This window comes from Poecilia formosa, unplaced genomic scaffold, assembly GCF_000485575.1.
Source record: "Poecilia formosa unplaced genomic scaffold, Poecilia_formosa-5.1.2 Scaffold177, whole genome shotgun sequence".
NCBI lineage: Eukaryota > Metazoa > Chordata > Actinopteri > Cyprinodontiformes > Poeciliidae > Poecilia > Poecilia formosa.
In genome coordinates, this window is record NW_006800116.1 from 227,111 (window position 1) to 241,911 (window position 14,801).

Genomic DNA, 14,801 nt, shown 5'->3' on the forward strand with positions numbered 1-14,801 from the left:
ATTTTAAGCATTTTTTCTATCCAATTAATAATCAGTTAATCTAAAAAATAATCAACAGATCAACAGATTAATCAACAGATTAGCCCTACACTGTTTAGATGTGAAGTCGAGGAAAAATGGCTGAGGTTTTTATATACTGATGTTAGAGGTCATTTTGTTTTAGCTGCAGATCATCGTTTGCTACAAATGATCAAGCAACATTAAGTTATTGCATTTTAGGCAATAAAATGTTTATTTCTCATTTTAAAAAGCCACTGAATTGCTCATCTGGATCATCTAATGTATAAAAAGTTTTAAGTGGTTAAAAGAAAATCAGCAGAATGTGCCAATTTATTTTTATCTGATTATCTGATAAGCACTTTAAATTGCCTTGTTGCTGAAAATGTGCTATATAAATGAAATTACCTTACCCTGACCTTACTTATCCTGATTACTCATCAGAATAAGCAATCGATTACTAAAATAATAATGAATTGCAAACTGTAAATGTATTGTGATAATAATGAATGATAATAATAAATGAATAATGATAATAATGAATTAGTTAAACCTCCAACATCTCTGCAGATGTTGGAGGTTATTGTTGACAGTTATTTTATTACATCTCCAAAAATAAATGGTTTTAAAAGTTCATAAATGCTGCTGATGGTAAAGTCTCTACCTTCCATCTGTTTTTTTTTTGTTTATTTGTTCAGCATATGAAACATTTCTGCTTGCATTTGTCAGTATCCAAGAAGATCGGTTCATCCTGTCAAGGTTATTCTGACTCAGAAAAACTTGATCAGTGAGCAGCACCGCAGAGTGGCGTGAGTTCTGACCCAGCATGCTGGACAAAATGTCAGAAAGAACAATGAAGGAGAAAAGGAGCAAGTAGCGGCCAGAGGGGTCAAGGTGACGTAGCTGCTCTGAAGTTACGGGACCAAGTGACTTTAAACTGACAGCAGCAGACTACTCAATGCTGAGAAATGTGTGTGTGGGTGGAAGTGTGAGAGCATGACGTCCGATCCAAAAATGACACAGCGACACACAGTGGAGGTCTTTGTGCTGGATGTTCGATAAAATGTGTCTCATGCACAAAGTTCAGCCTTGATTCAGTCTGTAAACGAGCTGATTCATATGAAGCATCAAGTTACTAGATTCTTCTCATTTGCACAACCTGATATTAAAGTTTCAGTAAATGTTTATGTTTATTATGAAAAATACCCTTACAGTTCATGTCTTTTTCATTTCTCCTCACAACTAAATGTTTCATATCATTAAAGAAATGATAAGATTTGACAAAAGAAACCTGAGTACATGCAGTGTTCATACAGGAGCTTGAAATCCTTGAAAATGCTTGAATTTTAATTGGTTGGTTTCAAGGTTTGAAAAGTGACTGATTTCTGTATAAAGTCCTTGGAAGTGCTTGATATTCAAACTGCACAGTTTTGTAATAAAATGCTATGAAATGTTTGATTAAAAGCTTAAATGTGAAAATTGTTATTCACAGTTGAAACTAGATATTTTCATACACCTAATAAGAAAAACACAGACATTTTTTTCTCTAGGTCAGAAGTTAAGTAAGGCAAAACTTTTCTAGCTTTAGGAAAGTTATAAAAATATTTCTACTTGCTGAATGCTAGAAAATGTAGCAAGAACATATTTTAGAGATTTTTTTGTAACCGTTTATATTTCCTAATGGCTCAACAACATTGACCTGTGTATTTGAAATAGAGGTTGGCTTATATTTGTTATGTTAAACGTTATTGAAATTGTTTTTTTTATTTTTTTTATTCTCAGAGCACTGAGGTGTATGAGGTGTGTGTGAGACATTTGAAAACATTACATTTTGCTACATTGTGGTTTACCTTGACCCTGCTGTAGAATACCACCAGAAGACATTATTAATAACAGCAATGAATGATATCATAATAGTTAATTGAAACTGTCTTTTTAGTTGTATTTTTATCTTTGTTTTTATATTGAAAGTGTGGTACTGGAAAGTTTGAAAACTTACCTTTTAAAATGCTTGAAAAGTGCTGAATTTTACTGTGGGAAAAGCCTTTTTTTAACGATGATTTGCATTCTGGTATTCAGAGGTTTCACCAACCTCATATTTGGTCTCTGTATGTAGTTCAGTAGTTTCAGTCTGTAAATATATTTTAAAACTTGGGTTTTCTTTCCAACTTTAAATGGACAAAAACATTTTACTTGGTTGGAAAATTGCATATTCTCTCCACAAAACTGACGGGATACTTTAGATGGTTTATGTTAGTGACAGTGAGAAGTCTCCTCCCTGCTGTTTGGATTCCCACATCCTTCTCAAAGCCCCCATCCCGACAGGTGAAGGAGTTCGCTTCCTCTCTACCTCCGCTGACTCGTTTCATTTCTATCTTCTTCATGATGGAAGAGTCCGTCATCAGGAAAAACAACCTGCAATCATCTCCATTGTTGCCATCATGATTCATGATGATGATTCAGACTCCGAGTATAACACAACAGCAGAGAGATAAAGACAAATACAGTAAACGGTGATGAATGGCGGCTTTATCATGAACTTAAGGTGTTTGTGTAGGAGAGACCATCAGTGGGTGTCTGCTTTTATCTCCCTTTTGTGTTGAATTGAACAATTGGAAAAAATTTGCTCCAGTCTAACAATAACTGGCTTAAAATGTATTCTAAATTGTTAGCTTACTCATTTTCTCCAAATCATCTACACTAGATGTGTTTTCTGATGTATTTTTGTTACATTTACACATCTGTATAACATTATAATACATCTTGGCTCCAATACACTTGAATCAATAAATAGTAAACAACCAGGCTTCTACGAAACCTGCTGACATGTAAAGATATTACAGTTGAAACCAGTTTAGATACACCAAACAAAAACAAACAAGCACCTTCTTTCATTAATGTCTGAAGTGAAATCAACCAAATGTTTCTCGTTTTCAACTAGAATCCCAAAAATTGTTAGCTAAATGAGAAAGAAAACATATCAGAGATATATTTATTAATGTCTTCACTCACCCAGCTGTCCTGTCAATTTTAAATATTTTTTGAAGTAAAAAATGTTTTTAAAATCAACAGGAAATTTGAAGATATCACTATGTAATTATGTGTTATTGGAATACATTATTAACAATGCCTAACACCAAGTATAAAGTTTTTTAAAAAGGAAAACACAGAAAAATGCAATTAAATTAAATGTAAAGTTTTGCAGCCATCCTAATTAAAGTGGCCAAAACTCTTTGGTCCTGTATCCTTGTCACTTTATTCGCAGAAATTGTTAGCATGTGGGAGTCGGGGGGGAACCAGGCAGTAGTTATGGACTTACAGTGAATAAAAACACAACTGATGTCAGTCTTCCTAAGTGTTCACATATTGACCATACTATGATGCCATTGTTCTTTCAAACGTTTGACGAAAGAAACTCTAATCTGTTTAATCTGTAAAAAAACAAAAAAAAAACAACAAAAAAAACATAATAAATCAACAAACGATGTTTAGCCTGGTGGGAATGCAAGTAAAGCCTGGTGGCCTTCCAGGCTTATGATACACTGGGGGAAAATCTAATCTTCATCCTGGCCGCTTCACCCTCAAACTGCTCCAGTGAAAGCTATAGATCAAGATCTGGTGCAACCAATTCTTCTTCATCCAAGGATATTAACAACATACTTTGCAATGAAAGAGACATGAAATTTCACATCTTTTTGGCCTTCTTGGTGTTCCATATGTAAGGAGCATCAAAGCCAGATACGAATTTAGCGAAGGACATGTAAATGTCCTTCGCTAAATTCGACCACAAATTATTGTTTGCTTATTAAGACAGATGCACTCAGATCAGTTTCATGTCACACTTGCCACAGAAATTCAGTTTCTGTCTCCCTGCTACAGAAAGAGGAAAAAAGTCAACCACATGGACAGTCAGAGGTATCTCATTTTAATAGCTTACAGACACCATATTCTTTGAGGATTTTCTAGCAGAAGAATATCGATGTCCGTTCAGAGCCACCACAGTCTGAGGATTAAACCAGGATGTCTCAGTCATTATTCCAGCTACAGAAAGACTTGTGATTGGATGGGGATGATGTGGAGGAGTCTTTTTACGGAGGCACAACAGGAGGTTAAATGTCTGTCGAATAATATTGGTGCTATTTGTTTAAGACAGAGGAAAATAACAGCAAATCCATCTGAAATTGTTAGAAGAAATTCCAGATACAGACTGGTTTATAGTGGTTACAGTGGAAATAAACAATAGATTAAAGAAAAGAAAAAGATTCATGACTAATGGATCAGTGAAGGCACATTTGATTCAAACATCTCCTAAGTTTTCCAGTCAGAAGGTGACTAAAAAAAATGCATATTTATTCAACTTAGACTGCTATAATATAAAACCATATCTACAGGGTAGAAATAGGCAGCAAATTAAAGGTTTGAATTTAATCCTGGTAAACCCAACTCATTTGGTTAAGATCAGCATTTCTGTAACTTATTATGGGTTTTTGCTTAATAAATAATGACAGCATGGAATATGTTGTTTTCTGAACTTGAGATCAGACTTAAATAATTCATATCTCAGTGTATTTTATATCATAGAACAACACAAAGTAAGGCTGAAGAGGAACGAAAAGGATACATATATACAGTTCATATGTATACTGCCTCCTTAACTCATAAAATCCAACACAACCAACTCATTTAAGAAACACCAAATTAGTAAAAAGTTCACCTGCGTGCAACTTAATCAGGCGACAATCATTAAGAACAGAATATATTTTGCAAGAAGAGAAAAATTTGTTCTTCTCAAAGTGAAGAGAACCATGTGTCATTTCCTCCCTCCAATCAAAGTTTGCATTACTCTGTGTTAGTTTATCACAAAATTCCAATAAAATACTCTCAGTTTGTAGCTGTAACATATGAAATTGTGAGGAAGCTCAAAAGGTGTGATTTTTTTTTTTTTTTTTTTTGCAAAGAACTGTATCATGTTTTGTTTTTTTTAAATTGAAATTTCATTGAATGTCTTGGAAAGGATCTCTCTCCTTCTGGTGTTTTAAGATTAATTCAAGTTTACTAACAAGCTGCAAAGATTAAACTGTTACTGTGGTTGTTTCTTATAAAACCACTTTGATTTACAAGAAAAGGCACAAGTCTGAATGCACCTCTGTAAAATGATGAGTTTATCTGAAGCTGCTCCGAAACCAGGAGCCGATTGTCTCAACAAGGAAGAAAAAATAAAATATGCAGAAGCAGATTTGTACATGAGGGTAAAATGTTGAAGCTGACAAAACCAGTAAAAAAACAACAGAGCAGGGATGTGGAAGGCAAGAGTGGTCACAGTTCATGGGCTTAAGGTCACTGGCTTCCCCCTCAATGTGGGAACGAGAGAGGAACGTCCAGTCCTCCCTGAGTAATCACTGCCACGGTGTCCTAAAGCAAGGCACTTCTACAGCAGGAGCTGCTCGGCAGCAGTGGACAAAAGCAAACATCTCATTAACAATAAAGGTCAAAACCATAAAGGTTTTCTGTCCGCCTGTGTTCCCAGTAGGAAAAGCGTCCACAGCAGAGTTTTCACACTTTTAAATAAATTCAAACATTATGACTATGTTGAAAATATACATTCTGGGAAATGTTGTGCAAAAGTTGTAAACAAAACATATTTCATATGGGTGGGTGGGGGTGTGTTCACAGCCTGGTGGGCTCGTCATCGCTGTCACTGCAGTTACCACAGCAGTCCTGCAGGGGAAGGCAGAAAGAGTACAGAAATTTAGAACCCATCCAATTTAAGAGGAATGCTCTTCTCATTTTAATTCAGTTAATGTATAATTAGTTCACTTAATATGAAAAAGATTTAATTTCCCTAACCCTGAAGAACCCTTCCATTCCATATTAATGGAACTGATTTCCATTAATATGGAAATCAGTTCAGTGAAATATTCAAATTCAACTACAGTAGAGCCTGCTGGGAACCACAGACACAGCAAATGGCTGAAGTCCACAAATATTTATATTCAAACATCATATATACCTCAATATGCATTAATACACTCAGTGGGAACTATCTTAGCACTGCAACAGAGGCTGAATCTCTGCTCTTTCAGGATTCAGCCAATAAGAGGCACCCTCAAAAAAGTGAAACATGGCAGTTGTTCACATTATGTTAATATCTTACTTGAAGTTAACACACAAAAAATTTGTTTGTTGTGTTTAATCAATTAATTCTAGTAAAGATAACATGATTTTGTGACATGTTAACCTAAAGAAATAATTTTATTTTGTGTGAACACAACAAAATTTAGTTAAGTGAATTAGCACACTGATACCTTTCTTGGCCATAAGGGGGAAGTAATGCAACAATAAAACTGCACGAAAAGAAAAACCAGTTTGAACCGGATTAGTCTGGATGTTCATCTGAAAAGAACAGTCGGGAGCCCGCCACTTTCCGAGTTTGAAGTCCCTTTCGTCGTGAATTTACGTTGGCAATCCCAGTTTTCTCAAAGCATCACACACCCCCTCCTTTTTTATTTTTTTATTTTTTTATCTTGGCGTGGATCACCTGAAGAACCTTTAATTTAAAATGGTCTATCTGGACGTTACTTTTAGGAGAAGGTTTGCCTGTACCGGAATTTATATCACTCCTCTATGAAGGTTAATTTTCGTAGAATGCTTCACCAATGTGTCAAGTGTAAAAGCCACAGCGCTTGATCAGCTCAAGGCGAACGTTTGGTAGACATTGGTTTAATACTTGGAATAATAATAATAATAATAATAATAATAATAATAATAATAGTAAAAGCTGAAGCAACTTAATTTTTAAGTCGTTGTAGCTCATTTTATTAATCAGCTTTGATAATTGAATACAGAATCCTGGTGCCAGTGGTGAGTGCAGATGAATATTTAAATAGGGATTGGGGGTGAAAAATGTGTTCACTAGAGTGGTATGACAGAAAATAATTAAGAACCACTGCTTATAAATAAATAAATAAACTTAATATATGTGAGCTTTCTGTTTTTGTGATTTTTGTGACTCTTGAGTTTTTTGTGCTGAAAAACTACTTTTAAGATTCTGCTAAATGTACTTCTATGCTTATCCTCTTTGCCAAGTGTTTGTAGTTATTATCATAGGATTGTTGCTACTCAGCTGTGTATCTCCTCTCCACAGAGGAATACTGAAGCTCTTACAGAGTGACCATCGGATTCTTGGTCATCTCTCTGACATCCCTGATCGCTCAGTTCAGACAGATAGCAGATTAACGCTAACAAGGTAACTCCGACAGCGCTCCCAATGTCAGAAGAAAACTGAAAACCCGGTCGGCCCATCCATTCACAGCCCAAAAGACAGCCAACAACCAGCAAAGACATCAGCAACACAACCTTTTGTAAGCTTATATCCAATATAACTAGATATTTCTTGATGAACAGCTACTGACAAGTTAGTTTTGTATAATTTCAAGTGGACTAAGATATTTGCTCTAGATTCTAGAGTCTAGAAACTAGACAAATACTTGGTAAGATTTTGTGTTTTACAGTATATTTTCACTAGTAAAAGTAATTTAAAAAACTGTTTGATTTTACAATAAAACAATAGATGTAGTAATCCTGAAATAACATCTAGAGAATAGTTTGCTGTGATTATTTGAATGTTATATTAAAGGTGAAATAGACAGAACTGAATTTTGAGTTTGAATGTAGCATTACTGTTTACCATTTTGATTACAGAGAAAATGTAGCTTAGCTTTAAATGAGAGGGCATGATGAAAAGCAAAATGATCCATCATTGTACAAGTCTTAAAATGGCAGATGATAGTTTCAGTTCACCATACTGGCAGAATGTAGATACATTGTTGCATGGTTTTCTTTTGCATTTTTCAGTTGAGTGAAATGTATTTTTTTAATTATTATTATTATTCTTTAAGGTCATTTTGATCATTTATCCTCAGTGGTTTAATCTTTCTGGCATTTTGAGAACATAACAGTTTTCTCTGTTTTGTGTGTAATGTCATTTCATAACTATTGAGAGCAATGCCCACAGTATTAAGCAGTAAGTTTAAAAAATGTTGTAGATCAGTTCCAAGTCATGTAGCATCGAAACAACCAACAAGATTATCAAAAACATTGTTGAGATTATTTTCAGAATGATTTAATGAAAGAAAATGTTATTTTGAATGCACTTTTAAGTTCCCAATTCACAGATGATAATTTAGATAGATTAAGCCAGTCATTGCCAAGTTGTGTGTGAATCCTCAGAGTGTTATTACGCCATGTTCTACATTAGTCTTTACTGAAGTTTATACTGTGAATTGTCCTTTGAGATTCTATTTCTTTGACTTTGGTTAGACCTGATGTTGTCAAATACGACATACACTCCTGATCAAAATCTTAAGACCAGTCAAAAAAATTGCAAGAATTTGCATTTTGCACTATTGGATCTTAAGAAGGTTCTAAGTAGAGCTTCACAATGTTAAAAGAAGAAATCAGCGTAAGAGACAAAAACTTTTGAGGGGAGAATTAATTGAAAACTGAATTTACACTCAAACATGATTTTCTCAACTGATCAAAAGTCTAAGACCAAAGCTCAAAAAACCAAAAAACAAAAAAAAAACCAAAACAGAAATCAAAGTGTCAAAAAAAAGGACTCAGTAATGAATAGCTCCACCATTCTTGTTGATGACTTCAAACAATCGTTTAGGCATGCTTGATGCCAGTGTTTCCAGGAGGCTAGTGGGAACGTTGCTCCAAGTGTTGAAGATGGCTTCACGAAGGGCATCCACTGTCTGGAACTGAAGTACATTTTTATAAACTTACCTTGCCATCCATCCCCAAATGTTCTCAATTGGGTTTAGATCCAGGGAACATGCAGGATGATCCAAAAGAGTGATGTTATTCTCTTGGAAGAACTCCTTTGTCAGGTGGGCATTGTGAACTGCAGCATTGCCTGTTGAAAAACCCAATCATTACCACACAGACGAGGGCCCTCAGTCATGAGGGATGCCCGCTGCAACATCTCCACATAGCCAGCTGCTGTTTGACGCCCCTGCACAACCTGAATCTCCATTGTTCCATTGTTCCATTGAAGGAAAACGCACCCCAAATCGTGATGGCGCCCCCACCACTGTGCCGTGTAGAAAACATCTCAGGTGGGATCTCCTTGTCATGGCAGTAACGTTGGAAGCCATCTGGACCATCAAGGTTAATTTTTTTCTCATCAGAGAAGACAACTTTCTTCCACCTTTCAATGTCCCATGTTTGGTGCACCCTTGCAAAGTCCAAACGGGCAATTTTGTGGCGTTGAAGAAGACGTGGCCTTTGAAGACGTTTTTTGTTTCTGAAGCCCTTCTCTTGCAGATGCCGTCCGATGGTTATTGGGCAGCAGTCAGAACCAGTAATGGCCTTAATTTGGGTAGAGGATCGTCCCGTGTCTTGACGGACAGCCAATCGGATCCTGTGGCTCAGAGCTGGTGAATTTTTTTTGGGTCTACCACTTGACTTTTTTGTTCCATAACCCTCAGAATCATTTAAAAATGCAAAATGACTGTCTTACTGCGTCCAACCTCAGCAGCGATGGCACGTTGTGAGAGGCCTTGCTTATGCAGCTCAACAATCCTATCACATTCAAAGTCGGTGAGCTTTTTTGCTTTTGCCATCAGGAGGTCTTGACAGTGTAACGACTTGACAGAAAATGACATGGAATCCAGATTTTTGCACAGCTTTGGGCTTTTAAAGACTATGGTCTTAAAATTTTGATCAGCTGAAAAAAATCATGTTTGAGTGTAAATGCAGTTTTCAGAAAATTCCCTGCTCAAAAGTTCTTGTCTCTTGCACTGATTTTTTCCTTTAACATTGTGAAGCTCGACTTAGAACCTTCTTAAAATCCAATAGTGCAAAATGCTAATTCTTGGAATTTTTTGACTGGTCTTAAGATTTTGATCAGGAGTGTATTTGAAGTTGAAAGTTTGTTATTGTTTGTTGGTTTATGTTCTTGTCACTGTTAACCTAGTTGAAATAATGTAATGTGTAAGATCTCTGGTGTTAAATAAAGAACATAACAAAATTAAGTTAAGCCTTCATTTGTGCGGAACCTGTCGACAAACTTGAATTTAGTTAACTAGAAAATAATTAGTTAACTTAAAAAACATATTGGTTGATGGAAAGCTAATTTTAGTTGTTAAAGTAACATAATTTGTTTATGTTCAGTGAACAAATAAGACATAAGTTCACTGAAAGAGTGTTTGCTTTGTCAGACTAACACAGAAAAGTTAAGTTAGTTCAACTAACTTCTATTTTGTCAATCTGAAGTGATTTGAATTAGTTGGGTTAATTCCTTAATTTTATCTTTGTTAAACTTAAAGTCATAATGTTAGATTAATATATCTGTTTTGCTTTCAACTAAACATAATACAATTATGTGGAACCTGTTGACATAAAAAATTATGTTAAGTCAACGATTCATTTCTTTCATGGAGAATGAATACCTCTCCTGAATTGGCTGCTTTGCAAGTGCCAGCCACAAGCGTATCAAGTAGGATCGTACCTAAACATTTCAGCGTCACAAGCTGGATTTTCACTTTAGATAAACTCTACAAAAAAAAATCCTTGAATAAGTGGATTTTCTGAGAATTACTTGGAGTCGTGTTCCACTGAAAAATTCAGGTAACACTTTATTTGAAGGGGCGTGCATAAGATTGACATGACACTGTCATAAACATGACATAACACCTGTCATGAACATTCAGTAAATAATGACACTTTTAATGCAAAGTTGCTCTAAAAGTTGCATTGAAAGCCCATCAAAAATGCCAACTTTGCATTAAATTATCATAATTTACAAAATCATGCAAAGTTGGCACTTTTAATGGACTTTTAAAGCAACTTTTAGAGCAACTTTGCACTAAAAGTGTCATTATTTACCGAATGACACTTCATGACAACTGTCATAAACATTCATAAAGAAACCTTCATGTTCATGACAGGTGTTATGCCATGTTTATGACAGTGTCATATCAGTCTTATGCACACCCCTTCAAATAAAGTGTTACCAAAATTCATAAATAACTGAATCATCAATAGGCAGGGGTTCACTGTACATATTCATTTAGGAAATCTTTTCCAGCTAATGTCTGGTTCACATTTTAAAATTGTCAGACATTTCTTTTTTTTTAATCTGAGATAGTCCAAATATAATTATAAAATATCTTAGCTTTAGCATTTTTGATGGCGTGTGGTATCGAGGCACACATGAACCATTTTCACTCAACAACATTCAGATGTCAAATGGGAAATAAATAAAAATTAAACCAAACGTGAGTTCAGAGTAAACAAACATGGCCAACAGGAAGGAAACAATGATTGTAGTTCGTTGACTATATTTTAACCGAGAAAAACAATAGTAAGACATCCTGGTGTATTTCTGTCACCCAAGTTTCTGATTGGCTACCTGTCACATTCTGCATTCTTATTTGTTCTTGGACAACCACCTCACACACTGTGATATCGAGTCAAAACAATCCTACATGTTGAATATCCAAGATATTAGATCAAAGCGGTCCCCAAAACTGGAATAAAAATCTGCCATGTGAAGTAGGCATAAGAAAACCCAGCTCACTGCATGGAGTTGAAAGCAAGCAAGTAGTAACAGTGGAAAGGAACCACTACCTTTTAACATAAAGAAACTTCAAGCAGCAAGACCAGCCATTTAGGTTTTGCAGACTAGACTAGAAGAAGGTGTAAGCGCTCAAAAATTTTAAATTTTTGAATAAATGTGCTGTCATTCAGGAAGTGAAAACCAAAAAACTGATGGGTAAAATGTTCAAATCAATGTATACTGTGGCAAATATGAGATTAAGCATGTCAATTTGATCAAAATCAGTATAACACACTGTCCTTTTTCACTTTTTCATACTTATCCAAGCCTTAATATTGATAGAAGCAATCTCCTTATTTACTTTTCCAAACTTTTAAGACTTCTCACCTGCCGGCCAAAGAGCCGCTGCAGCAGTCCCTGTTTGGGTGTTGGGGTCGGCTGTCCTCTCCAGTCCAGGTCTGGAGGAACGGCGCCGTCCTCATAAAACACATTGAGCTCAGAGAAACACTCTGTCTCGATCATCTACACAAGACAAAGCACAAAAACGTCAGAAAATATTATTTCAGATTAATGTTTTGCCAACTGTAGCAAACAAGCTTATGAAACTGAGGCGATCCTTTCATTAGATCCACCTGCTGTCATTGGTTAAAATTATGTTTAATTGTTTTTATTTTTTAATATGTACAAAGAATACTTAAAGCATGAAGCTTAATGTCAAAACTTTTGCTTTACATATTGAGGGGAGTGGGTGGAAGTATAACTTTATCAATATCCCCACTCCTTATAAACCTACATAATCTTCCATTTTATTTAATATCTATATTTACTTAGGATTTAATAGTTAACCCAACACTATAGTATCTACTTAATTTTAATTACTGTTTCTTTAAATTTCACAAAAAAAGCATTAATGTAGGTTTTTAACAGTTTTTGAGTGTTTGTGCAATTTCTTTCTTTTTAGCTTTGTAAAGAATCGGAAATGTCTGTAATTTTACTATGTCAATGAATTTTAATACTTTAGATTTTACAAATACGGTGCTAGTGTTTTCTAACACACTGTTTTTAATGTTTTATTCTTAATAGTGTTAGTGGTCGTTAGTGGAGCCACACAAAGATTCAGCTGACTGAGCAGCTGTCTTCTGGCAACTCAGATGGGTACATGTTGTTTGTAGTTTGCAACATTTTGTAGATGCTTTGGAGATAAATTCACTTCCTGTAGTATTTTGTGGTTTATTTATGTCCAAAAAAACAAGCAAAACTCTTCTTTTTTCCCCCCCAAAAAATAAGAGTTTTGGAAGATGTTAATAAGAAAAATCTCACCCTCTCCTCATGTCACACTGTGCTGGTTGTTTCATTCTGCAGTGTCATTTCTCATATGCAGCAGGGAGAAGGGGTTCTTTTACATCTGGCTCATAAGATGAGTAAAATATATTTTTTCCTTCTTCTCTAGCTTTATTCAAACATATAAAAATGTTACTCTAGATTAGTTTATTTGAATTGCTTTTATTTATTTATATTTTTGTCTTGATGGGATGATAATCTTTACTTTTTTTCAACAGTTTTTGTTTAAATTGGCCTCAACAACTGGTGACATAAATGGGATATTTCTCCTATATCTCCAGAAAACCACATGAGAATATTTAAATAGGATAAAGTGGTTTTCTGCTTTAATACCAAATCAAAAAGCCTCTGTATATGGTTCTGAACTATATACAAAATATAACAATATTGCCAACTATTGGCAGAGTGTGCACATGACCATTTTTTGTATTTCTGATCTGGACTGAGCCAATTTTGTTCCAGAATTAAAGTAAAAATATCTTATGAAAATACTGATTTGATGTAAACATGTTAACAAGACACCAGCTGTGGCTTAGGTTCTCCAACCTTTGAAGGTTATTCAAATCTGAATGTAGTCCAAAAACAACAACAAAACAACTTTCTACTGAACTATGCTGGTGAAAAATCAATCTTTCAACAGTTTCCTCATCATTGTGGTTTTGACCTCATTCTGCCAGGGGATGGAGACACTTCCTGTTGACACTTTGCTATAGAACGACTCGTCTTTCGGGTCCAGCTCCACGCCCTTTACCGTAGAGAACTGCTCGATGTCCAGCACATCTTTAGCGTAAATAGCCTGAGGCTGAAAGCATAAATATGGACAGAAACGGCAGCATTAACTCATATGAAAGCAGAATTTAGACACAAACAGTTTGAAGATGTGAATAACAAAAGAAAATCCCTTTGCAGAACTGAAAATTTGCTTTAACGATATTGGGTCTCAAAATAACTTTAATTTTACATTTCAATCTCTCCTGAGCCTGTGTGACATTCTGATTCAAACAGATTAATTAACTCCACTTCCTGTGTCTATTTAAAGAGTTTCTCATTGGAAGTTTCTCCTTCTGTTATATTATTAGCCTGATCTCATCTAAAATCACTGACAGTGATGATGAATGAGACGAGTATTTCAGTAAAATAATTACTTTGTTAAACCAGAAACATGAACAAAATAAATTCAACATAGTTTGCAAAAGCTATTTGTGCAATTTTAAATTTTGAAATGAAAAACACTGAAGCAAACCAATCAACATAACTCAACATGTTGTACAGTTTCTCTCTAAAAAATCTGAGGATAGTTCTTGTTTCATATTGAAAACTACGTTCACAAAGAAGGTCTTGATGCTCAATTAAGATTTATTTACTTCTTATTTTTTTGCATGGCTGTTCATATTTGTAATTAAACCCAACTTTTGTGCGAGTGGTTTATGACCCCAAACCACCCACATTTGCACATTTGTCACAGAGCAGCACACTGACTAGTAATAATGTCTACAGTTTAGTAGTTTACAGTTTGTCACAAAATCATAACAAAACATAGGAAGCTAAGAAAAAGAAAGCACAACTAAAGCAATTATTTACATTCAGATTAACCGTGTCTGGCTTCTTCTGATGCAGCACAATGACATAAAAATCAGACAAAATGACTGTTCAGACTGCAGACACATTTAAAACTCTTGGATATGTATCTGATTTAGTGCTTATCTGGTGGTATATTGGGGTTGAAAATTGAAATTAGGCTGTTCCAGTGGTGGAGAAAGTACTCAAAAAATGTACTTAAGTAAAAGTACAAATACACAGGCAAAAATGTACTCAAGTAAAAGTCAAAGTACCACATTAACATTTTACTTAAGTAAAAGTAAAAAAGTACTGGCAAAAATGTACTCAAGTAAAAGTCAAA

The 14,801-nt window shown here is 35.0% G+C and overlaps 1 protein-coding gene and 1 long non-coding RNA gene across 2 annotated transcripts in view; one reads left to right on the forward strand and one right to left on the reverse strand.

Moving 5' to 3' along the window:
- The first annotated feature begins 3,386 nt into the window (after window positions 1-3,386).
- On the forward strand, window positions 3,387-9,840 carry LOC107837808 (uncharacterized). The gene is made up of 3 exons (XR_001663853.1): window positions 3,387-3,397; window positions 7,568-7,572; window positions 9,194-9,840. It is a non-coding gene; the product is annotated as an uncharacterized LOC107837808 (long non-coding RNA).
- Window positions 3,902-14,801, reverse strand: part of grk6 (G protein-coupled receptor kinase 6) — a 59,068-nt gene continuing 48,168 nt past the window's right edge. The window contains exons 14-16 of the mRNA XM_007565485.2: window positions 13,566-13,703; window positions 11,948-12,082; window positions 3,902-5,715 (exon numbers count right to left, since the gene is read on the reverse strand). Of these exons, the coding sequence (XP_007565547.1) occupies window positions 5,665-5,715; window positions 11,948-12,082; window positions 13,566-13,703 (324 nt within the window). The 3' untranslated portion in view covers window positions 3,902-5,664. The remainder of the gene's footprint in view (window positions 5,716-11,947; window positions 12,083-13,565; window positions 13,704-14,801) is intronic.